At 42.1% G+C, this 11,051-nt stretch overlaps 2 protein-coding genes across 6 annotated transcripts in view; one reads left to right on the top strand and one right to left on the bottom strand.

Annotated features, from left to right (window-relative positions):
• b4galt1l (DP-Gal:betaGlcNAc beta 1,4- galactosyltransferase, polypeptide 1, like) overlaps positions 1–6,167 on the top strand; it is a 24,483-nt gene extending 18,316 nt beyond the window's left edge. For all 5 annotated transcript variants that reach the window (XM_079268886.1, XM_079268885.1, XM_079268882.1 and 2 more), the window contains exons 5-7: positions 1–37; positions 2,370–2,474; positions 4,805–6,167. The exon at positions 1–37 is cut by the window's left edge and continues 86 nt beyond it. In XM_079268886.1, the coding sequence (XP_079125012.1) occupies positions 1–37; positions 2,370–2,474; positions 4,805–4,934 (272 nt within the window). In that variant the 3' untranslated portion in view covers positions 4,935–6,167. The remainder of the gene's footprint in view (positions 38–2,369; positions 2,475–4,804) is intronic.
• Positions 6,168–9,997: 3,830 nt separating this feature from the next.
• The window catches only part of matr3l1.2 (matrin 3-like 1.2), a 40,492-nt gene continuing 39,438 nt past the window's right edge, over positions 9,998–11,051 (bottom strand). The window contains exon 22 of the mRNA XM_079268569.1: positions 9,998–10,371. Coding sequence (XP_079124695.1) covers positions 10,309–10,371 — 63 coding nt within the window. The 3' untranslated portion in view covers positions 9,998–10,308. The remainder of the gene's footprint in view (positions 10,372–11,051) is intronic.

Raw genomic sequence — 11,051 nt, 5'->3', positions numbered from 1 at the left:
GGGGCTGGGGGGGGGAGGACGATGACATCTTCAACAGGTACCACGCACGCGCATATATATATATATATTAATTAGTTGCACTCAAAATTATTCAACCCACATTGCAAATTAGGTTTATTGGCAACATTTACAAACTTTCAGCTGTTTTCAATAAACAACTCAAACAACAATAATTTAAATAGCTCAACACAACTAATACTACAAGTGTTTTCTCCTAATTCAACTTAAAATAATTGATCTCACTCTTGGTTTGACTTGTATTCAATAACTATATTGTTCCCTGTTCAACTGCACCCCTATTTTGGAGCAAAACCGCCTCAAATGACATACCCAAATTAAAATGTCTGTAGCTTCTGAACCACTCTGACGATATGCATCAAAAGTGTCAGAACACCTGCAGGTCATACAGAAACAGAGCAGTGGGCCTTTGGATCAGTACAATTGAAGGTTTTTGTCCGCATAAAATAAAAAAGTATCTTTCAGTATAAATAACTGCCGGTGGCTGTATCTGTACAGGTAAAGGACAGTATAGGGCTGTAACTACACTATCAGTGAACAACTGCCTCAAATTTGAAGAAGATTGGACAAAGTATGACCATTCTACAGAGTTTCTTCCATGAAGAGATCCAGGCGGAGCTCTAAAAGGACATTTGGAGACCCAAATGGACACATGGTAACCTCATGATATTCTGACACACTAAAGGTGTTTCTCCCTTTATATTGTGATTTTATATTATTTTCCTTTTATTTTTAGCCTTTGCAAATTGCAAAAACTACGTATATATGGTGGAAGACATGGTGTGTGAGTAGCGGACTTGCTGTGCTTAATGGCTGCGACCGAGCGCACGAACGAGAATGAGAATAGCTCAGTTACGCAAACGTTGGTTGACGGCTTATGGAAGAGGAGGATAAGTTTGTACTATCAGTACTAGCGTTTTCTGAAGGCAGTAGCTCCATGGTAACATCCGCTAGCACGTTGTCGGGTCTGTAATGTGTCTTTTTCCGTAGAAATGCTGCAAGATACGACTTGCAGCGGTTATGGCGACTTTGGACAGTGTGTGTGTGGGCTCCTTTTGTGGAGAAACCATAAGAAATGAAAGAAAATCGATGATTTCTTTGCAAAGATGAGGATTTTGGGCATGCTGGGATACCAAACACGGACATGTTTTGTGACGTATTTGCGCAAACAAGCCGTAGGAACGGAAGGGGAGGGGATCGAGGATGCCGGTGTTGAACAGGCAAAACCCTTGTTCAATAAATGAGATGATAGAATGTGATGATCACAAAGACATTTATTATCATGTGTATGTAAACCTGCACACACAACAAGAAGCCCAACAGACTTTCCCACGAGCGTTGGATGTTTCGTCGCTACGTGTCGCTTTATTTCTGAAGGCTTCAGAGCTTCGTTTGATAGCATTAGCTCACATTCCACACACTGAGCCCTCGGCTCTGCCTCGTTGCCTCCGTTCACAAAGCCGTACTTAAGAAAGTCAGGGTTGTACTTGCGCACACATTTAGACTTTTGGGGGGTATGGCACCACTGCCGTCTTCATTTTTTCTTTTTAATAACTTATCCATAACTTTCGCTACAGGCTAGCGGCTAGCTGAGTGTCTTCTTCTGCTTATTGCAGCTTGTTAAACAACAGACTGACGCATTACCGCCACCAGGTGGTGGGAAGCTGTATTGTAACTGAGCGTCTCATGGATAACAGTGATATCTCTGGTGTCTTCAATTGATAACCTATGCGGTCCCGCGGCCCACAGGTGCAAAACTGAAAGTTTTTTGCGGCCCTCTAGGTGGCGCTCGCGGCCCAATCGGCCCCATGGTTAAGAATCACTGCTTTAAATGACTCGTGCAGTCTCAACATTATTAAACCCCTTCATGAGCATCTTTAGTACTTAGTAAGGAATGGCCTAAGATTCCTCAGGTACGCTGTCAGAACCTGGTGTCTGACTAAAGGCCCTCCGCTAAGTACTAAAGGCGCTCCGCTAAGTACTAAAGGCGCTCCGCTAAGTACTAAAGGCCCTCCGCTAAGTACTAAAGGCCCTCCGCTAAGTACTAAAGGCGCTCCGCTAAGTACTAAAGGCCCTCCGCTAAGTACTAAAGGCCCTCCGCTAAGTACTAAAGGCCCTCCGCTAAGTACTAAAGGCCCTCCGCTAAGTACTAAAGGTGCTCCGCTAAGTACTAAAGGCCCTCCGCTAAGTACTAAAGGCGCTCCGCTAAGTACTAAAGGTGCTCCGCTAAGTACTAAAGGCGCTCCGCTAAGTACTAAAGGCCCTCCGCTAAGTACTAATATATATATACACACACGCACATACTTCTTAAATATGACTTTCAGGTATTAATCGTGTTGTGTTGACCCCAGGTTGTCCTCTAAAGGCATGTCCATATCCAGACCCAGTGGAGACGTTGGGAAGTGTAGAATGATCCATCACGACAGAGACAAGAAGAACGACCCCAACCCTCAGAGGTAGGTTATTGATCGGGGTTATTATTGATCACTGATCGGGGTTATTATTGATCACTGATCGGGGTTATTATTGATCACTGATCGGGGTTATTAATGATCACTGATCGGGGTTATTAATGATCACTGATCGGGCTTATTAATGATCACTGATCGGGCTTATTAATGATCACTGATCGGGGTTATTATTGATCACTGATCGGGGTTATTAATGATCACTGATCGGGCTTATTAATGATCACTGATCGGGGTTATTATTGATCACTGATCGGGGTTATTATTGATCACTGATCGGGGTTATTAATGATCACTGATCGGGGTTATTAATGATCACTGATCGGGGTTATTAATGATCACTGATCGGGGTTAATAATGATCACTGATCGGGGTTAATAATGATCACTGATCGGGGTTATTAATGATCACTGATCGGGGTTATTAATGATCACTGATCGGGCTTATTAATGATCACTGATCGGGCTTATTAATGATCACTGATCGGGGTTATTAATGATCACTGATCGGGGTTATTAATGATCACTGATCGGGGTTATTAATGATCACTGATCGGGGTTATTAATGATCACTGATCGGGGTTAATAATGATCACTGATCGGGGTTAATAATGATCACTGATCGGGGTTATTAATGATCACTGATCGGGGTTATTAATGATCACTGATCGGGGTTATTAATGATCACTGATCGGGGTTATTAATGATCACTGATCGGGGTTATTATTGATCACTGATCGGGGTTATTATTGATCACTGATCGGGGTTATTATTGATCACTGATCGGGGTTATTATTGATCACTGATCGGGGTTATTAATGATCACTGATCGGGGTTATTATTGATCACTGATTGGGGTTATTATTGATCACTGATCGGGGTTATTATTGATCACTGATCGGGGTTATTAATGATCACTGATCGGGGTTATTAATGATCACTGATCGGGGTTAATAATGATCACTGATCGGGTTATTAATGATCACTGATCGGGGTTATTAATGATCACTGATCGGGGTTATTAATGATCACTGATCGGGGTTAATAATGATCACTGATCGGGGTTAATAATGATCACTGATCGGGGTTATTAATGATCACTGATCGGGGTTATTATTGATCACTGATCGGGGTTATTATTGATCACTGATCGGGGTTATTAATGATCACTGATCGGGGTTAATAATGATCACTGATCGGGGTTAATAATGATCACTGATCGGGGTTAATAATGATCACTGATCGGGGTTATTAATGATCACTGATCGGGGTTATTAATGATCACTGATCGGGGTTATTATTGATCACTGATCGGGGTTATTATTGATCACTGATCGGGGTTAATATTGATCACTGATCGGGTTATTAATGATCACTGATCGGGGTTAATAATGATCACTGATCGGGGTTATTATTGATCACTGATCGGGGTTATTATTGATCACTGATCGGGGTTATTAATGATCACTGATCGGGGTTATTAATGATCACTGATCGGGGTTATTAATGATCACTGATCGGGGTTATTATTGATCACTGATCGGGGTTAATATTGATCACTGATCGGGTTATTAATGATCACTGATCGGGGTTATTATTGATCACTGATCGGGGTTATTATTGATCACTGATCGGGTTATTAATGATCACTGATCGGGGTTATTAATGATCACTGATCGGGGGTTATTATTGATCACTGATCGGGGTTATTATTGATCACTGTTCGGGGTTATTAATGATCACTGATCGGGTTATTAATGATCACTGATCGGGGTTATTATTGATCACTGATCGGGGTTATTATTGATCACTGATCGGGGTTATTATTGATCACTGATCGGGGTTATTATTGATCACTGATTGGGGTTATTAATGATCACTGATCGGGGTTATTAATGATCACTGATCGGGTTATTAATGATCACTGATCGGGGTTATTAATGATCACTGATCGGGGGTTATTATTGATCACTGATCGGGGTTATTATTGATCACTGATCGGGGTTATTATTGATCACTGATCGGGGTTATTATTGATCACTGATCGGGGTTATTATTGATCACTGATCGGGTTATTAATGATCATTGATCGGGGTTATTATTGATCACTGATCGGGGTTATTATTGATCACTGATCGGGGTTATTATTGATCACTGATCGGGGTTATTATTGATCACTGATCGGGGTTATTAATGATCACTGATCGGGTTATTATTGATCACTGATCGGGGTTATTAATGATCACTGATCGGGGTTATTAATGATCACTGATCGGGGTTAATATTGATCACTTTAATAATTGATCTCCTGTGTCTCAGGTTTGACCGGATCGCTCACACCAGAGACACGATGCACAAAGACGGGATCAACTCTCTTTCCTACCAGGTGGTGAAGAGGGAGAGGTTAGATCTCTTCACTAAGGTCACAGTGGATGTGGGGAAACCATGACGATGAGCATCAGAGGTCAGCTGACTGGTTCAGGGTCCGGTCTGGTCTGGTACGAGCGGGACTCAAATACCAGCTTGAGTTTACACAAACACACAGACAGACCGGCCTCTGAAACTCGTCTTTGATTGGAAGCTGACCGTAGCCAATCCGCTGCCTCCGTCAGGCTGCGACTCATTCAAAATGAACCTTTATACGAAAATCAGTCGGAGACAATCAGAGCTGTGCGGCTTTACTGGTGGGGGATTATGGGTAATAAACGGAGAGGGTTTAGATACGGGGTCTCACTTATAACCTTTTGTTTCACATAAAACAGACGTTTAATATCACAAGACTTATTGATCCACCTCATCAGCACGCAAACCAAAGTCTGTTCATCATCATCATCTTCTTCCTCCTCCAGCCAATGACAGCCCTCACACAACCGTATCACCAGTCAGAGTCCTGATCACTGATCAGGATGACTCAGCGTTATTTCACTTCCTGTTCCCTCGTATGGGGTCAGTGTGTTTAACACCAGCGTTCATTTCTCTGATTATAAAACAGGTCAGTGAACGCCCCTCTGGTGGATCTTACAGAGCAAAAGGAGACGACTAAGCGTCTTCACTAGAACACTCGTCCTCCTTTAGCTTACCTGCTTTTTATACCTGATGACATCATCATTTAGAACAAAGGATTTAATTGTGAAACAAATATTTCCGTCGACGTACCACAAAACACGCTTTCATAAGAACAAAATAATTAGATTAAAGTCAAACCGCCTTAAAGCTCAGACCGATTATTATTAATTCTGTTTATGACCTTTGAGAACCTGAGAAAGTTCAGAACATAATCTGTAGATATGGACCACTTACTAGCTTTAAACCACAGCTCATGGTCTTCTTCAGAACTGTGTGTGTGTTATTGATTATTATCTGTTTGCTGATCAGCTTTCAGCCAAAATAGAATCGTAAATCATAAAATCATGATTTGATTGAATGTGTCTCAAGTGTCCTTTAACGTCTCATTATGGATCCAGTTTGGACCAAAGAATGCAGCAGATTTGATCAACATATCGATGAACATTGAATGAATGTGTGTGCTGAACGTATTGGTTACTGTTGACCAGTTTATCTTCATTATTCAGTTGATAAGTGAATGAATCACTGTAAATGTGCCTTAAAATGAATGCAGTGTAACTGGTGTTACTGTTGGAGGGAACCAGTCTGTACATTTATGAAAATGTGAAAAATAGAAGTGAAGAACCAAACTGGAGTCTGTGTGTCATCTGTTTGTGGTCTTGATCAGGATTTGTCTTTTCACTCACGTTTTCCACGTGTGAACATTCAAACGATGTTCACACTTGTTGGTATTTCTGTTAAAGAAAGAAAAACCCACGACGGTCCCTGAAATAACTTGAAACTGACAAAAGTAATCATAAAGATAAATGTACTGAAAATGAGCGAATGAAAATCAGACATTGCTTTTGAATTGTGGTTAAACAATCATTTAAAAAAACAAACTAATGAAAATGGCCTTTTTGTCCAGGCCATTTTCAGTGGTTTGTTTTTTTTAAATGATTGTTGAACCACAATTCAAAAGCAATGTCTGATTTTCATTCGCTCATTTTCAGTCAATTTGTATTTATTATTACCAGTTAACGCATTCATTAATTGACGCCGACAATTATTTTATTGAGCTTTAACGTATTTCTTTTAAATGTATTATTATTAGTAAAGTGCGTTGCTCACTGGCAGCGGTGGAGGAAGTCTTCAGACTGTTGGTGCAGCGTGTGGGAGGAGTTCAGATAAACTGAAGCAACACAAGCTAACATGCTACAGAGAAGTGGAGACAAACTGCAGGTTGGTGTTGTGGGAGATGTCGGTCTGAGGAACGTTCTCAAGGTGCGTTCACGTCGCGTTTGGTGTGAACGCAGCTTTAGGATCTCAGCGAATGACGTCACGTATGAGCCTCAAGACGCACCGTCAGCAGAAGAACACACGAGTTGTGTTAAAGGAGAGGACGACTAAAGCCACGCGTTACAACCAGCAGCAGCTGCTGCTCTCACTGGAGACTACTGGACATCACTGGGTCACCTTCATCACCTGAGTTACAGCATCATAGTGATGAAGAGTAGAGCTGCATCACAGTGATGAAGAGTAGAGCTGCATCACAGTGATGAAGAGTAGAGCAGCATCATAGTGATGAAGAGTAGAGCAGCATCATAGTGATGAAGAGTAGAGCAGCATCATAGTGATGAAGAGTAGAGCTGCATCACAGTGATGAAGAGTAGAGCAGCATCATAGTGATGAAGAGTAGAGCTGCATCATAGTGATGAAGAGTAGAGCTGCATCATAGTGATGAAGAGTAGAGCTGCATCATAGTGATGAAGAGTAGAGCTGCATCATAGTGATGAAGAGTAGAGCTGCATCATAGTGATGAAGAGTAGAGCTGCATCACAGTGATGAAGAGTAGAGCAGCATCATAGTGATGAAGAGTAGAGCTGCATCATAGTGATGAAGAGTAGAGCTGCATCATAGTGATGAAGAGTAGAGCTGCATCATAGTGATGAAGAGTAGAGCTGCATCACAGTGATGAAGAGTAGAGCTGCATCACAGTGATGAAGAGTAGAGCTGCATCACAGTGATGAAGAGTAGAGCTGCATCATAGTGATGAAGAGTAGAGCTGCATCATAGTGATGAAGAGTAGAGCAGCATCATAGTGATGAAGAGTAGAGCTGCATCATAGTGATGAAGAGTAGAGCTGCATCATAGTGATGAAGAGTAGCGCTGCATCATAGTGATGAAGAGTAGAGCTGCATCATAGTGATGAAGAGTAGAGCTGCATCATAGTGATGAAGAGTAGAGCAGCATCATAGTGATGAAGAGTAGAGCTGCATCACAGTGATGAAGAGTAGAGCTGCATCATAGTGATGAAGAGTAGAGCTGCATCATAGTGATGAAGAGTAGAGCTGCATCATAGTGATGAAGAGTAGAGCAGCATCACAGTGATGAAGAGTAGAGCAGCATCATAGTGATGAAGAGTAGAGCTGCATCACAGTGATGAAGAGTAGAGCAGCATCATAGTGATGAAGAGTAGAGCAGCATCATAGTGATGAAGAGTAGAGCAGCATCATAGTGATGAAGAGTAGAGCAGCATCATAGTGATGAAGAGTAGAGCAGCATCATAGTGATGAAGAGTAGAGCAGCATCATAGTGATGAAGAGTAGAGCAGCATCACAGTGATGAAGAGTAGAGCAGCATCATAGTGATGAAGAGTAGAGCAGCATCATAGTGATGAAGAGTAGAGCTGCATCACAGTGATGAAGAGTAGAGCAGCATCACAGTGATGAAGAGTAGAGCAGCATCATAGTGATGAAGAGTAGAGCTGCATCACAGTGATGAAGAGTAGAGCAGCATCATAGTGATGAAGAGTAGAGCTGCATCACAGTGATGAAGAGTAGAGCAGCATCATAGTGATGAAGAGTAGAGCTGCATCATAGTGATGAAGAGTAGAGCTGCATCATAGTGATGAAGAGTAGAGCAGCATCATAGTGATGAAGAGTAGAGCTGCATCATAGTGATGAAGAGTAGAGCTGCATCACAGTGATGAAGAGTAGAGCTGCATCATAGTGATGAAGAGTAGAGCAGCATCACAGTGATGAAGAGTAGAGCAGCATCACAGTGATGAAGAGTAGAGCTGGGTCACAGTGATGAAGAGTAGAGCAGCATCATAGTGATGAAGAGTAGAGCTGCATCATCGTGATGAAGAGTAGAGCTGCGTCATAGTGATGAAGAGTAGAGCTGCGTCATAGTGATGAAGAGTAGAGCTGCATCATAGTGATGAAGAGTAGAGCAGCATCATAGTGATGAAGAGTAGAGCTGCATCATAGTGATGAAGAGTAGCGCTGCATCATAGTGATGAAGAGTAGAGCTGCATCATAGTGATGAAGAGTAGAGCTGCATCATAGTGATGAAGAGTAGCGCTGCATCATAGTGATGAAGAGTAGAGCTGCATCATAGTGATGAAGAGTAGAGCTGCATCATAGTGATGAAGAGTAGAGCTGCATCATAGTGATGAAGAGTAGAGCTGCATCATAGTGATGAAGAGTAGAGCTGCATCATAGTGATGAAGAGTAGAGCTGCATCATAGTGATGAAGAGTAGAGCTGCATCATAGTGATGAAGAGTAGAGCTGCATCATAGTGATGAAGAGTAGAGCTGCATCATAGTGATGAAGAGTAGAGCTGCATCATAGTGATGAAGAGTAGAGCTGGTCATAATGATGAAGAGTAGAGCTGCATCATAGTGATGAAGAGTAGAGCTGCATCATAGTGATGAAGAGTAGAGCTGCATCATAGTGATGAAGAGTAGAGCTGCATCATAGTGATGAAGAGTAGAGCTGCATCATAGTGATGAAGAGTAGAGCTGCATCATAGTGATGATGAGTAGAGCTGCATCACAGTGATGAAGAGTAGAGCTGCATCATAGTGATGAAGAGTAGAGCTGCATCACATGCTCTGACTGTGATGAAGACTCAACACACACATGTAGATGAACGTGTGAAACATGTTGTTCTGTTCACAGCAGTGGAACGTTTCACACACTGAGCACAGATATAGAAGAGATAGAACTGCTGCTGTGTGAAGAGAACACTGCTGCTAACAACAACCTGATGTGTTCAACGTGTTCACACACAATGTTATTCACCTGTTGTTCATAGAGCAGCACTTTAAAATAAAAGTGCTCAATACACTACTTATGAATTCATTGTTCAACTTTGACATAATGAGATTAATCGAGATAAAACATTTTAATCGTTGACCAGTACTAATTATTACTTCTATCAGTTTCAAGTTATTTCAGTGACCATTGTCAGTTTCTTTCTTTAACAGAAGGGTACCAACACTTTTGTCCACGTGTGCATAGAGCTATCTATAAATATAGAGCTGGCTCAGGTTTATAGTTAGTGCTGTACTATGACCTTATACGACATACATGAAACACCGATTTCTAACATGAAGCTACAAACTGCTCATGTTTCGATTGAGACTCTTTGTGGCAGAAAACAGTTTGTAAAACATAAAACTCACATTTGAGGAAACTGGTTTATTTCATAAATCATCCAAACAATCAACATGAGTTTAACACATTCTTCTCTATGAGGATGAGAAGAAACATGAAGGAAGGTTTGACATTTTAGGAAATTCACTTTTTCCATTTCGTGACATTGAAAGTTTAAAATGCCACTCGTTGACATACAGAAACTGAACGTAGGAACCAGTTTGAGTTGGAACTGACTCGTCTTCTCTTTCACTGTGACGTGAGTTCATTTAACTCGTCTTACAAGTCTGAACATGTGACTAAAATAAAAAGTAGAATGAAAAGTCTTCAGTTCTTCTAGGCGCTCATCTTCTTCCCTTTCTTCTTCTCTGCTTTGGTCTGTTCCTTCTCCAGATGTTTCTGAAACCACAAAGAAAGGGCCGTTCTCAACATGCGTACTTCTCTGGACTTGTGAAACGTCATCAGTCTCAGCCCAAGTACTGTTCCAATTCAAAGTCCACATCGAGCCAATCACGGTCCTAATGCCCGGATGTGGCTCCGCCCATTTTACCGGGGATGCATCGGAGGTGACTTGTCTGACAGCCAAATATCCCAGAATGCATTTTGCACTAACCTGCAGCTTGTCGTGGTGCAGGTTAGGGTAACTAACACTGCTCACTAACCTGCAGCCTGTCGTGGTGCAGGTTAGGGTAACTAACAGTGCTCACTAACCTGCAGCTTGTCGTGGTGCAGGTTAGGGTAACTAACACTGCTCACTAACCTGCAGCTTGTCGTGGTGCAGGTTAGGGTAACTAACACTGCTCACTAACCTGCAGCTTGTCGTGGTGCAGGTTAGGGTAACTAACACTGCTCACTAACCTGCAGCTTGTCGTGGTGCAGGTTAGGGTAACTAACACTGCTCACTAACCTGCAGCTTGTCGTGGTGCAGGTTAGGGTAACTAACACTGCTCACTAACCTGCAGCTTGTCGTGGTGCAGGTTAGGGTAACTAACACTGCTCACTAACCTGCAGCTTGTCGTGGTGCAGGTTAGGGTAACTAACACTGCTCACTAACCTGCAGCTTGTCGTGGTGCAGGTTA

Source organism: Melanostigma gelatinosum (assembly GCF_949748355.1).
Source record: "Melanostigma gelatinosum genome assembly, chromosome: 5".
NCBI lineage: Eukaryota > Metazoa > Chordata > Actinopteri > Perciformes > Zoarcidae > Melanostigma > Melanostigma gelatinosum.
This window is presented reverse-complemented; position numbering and strand designations above follow the sequence as displayed.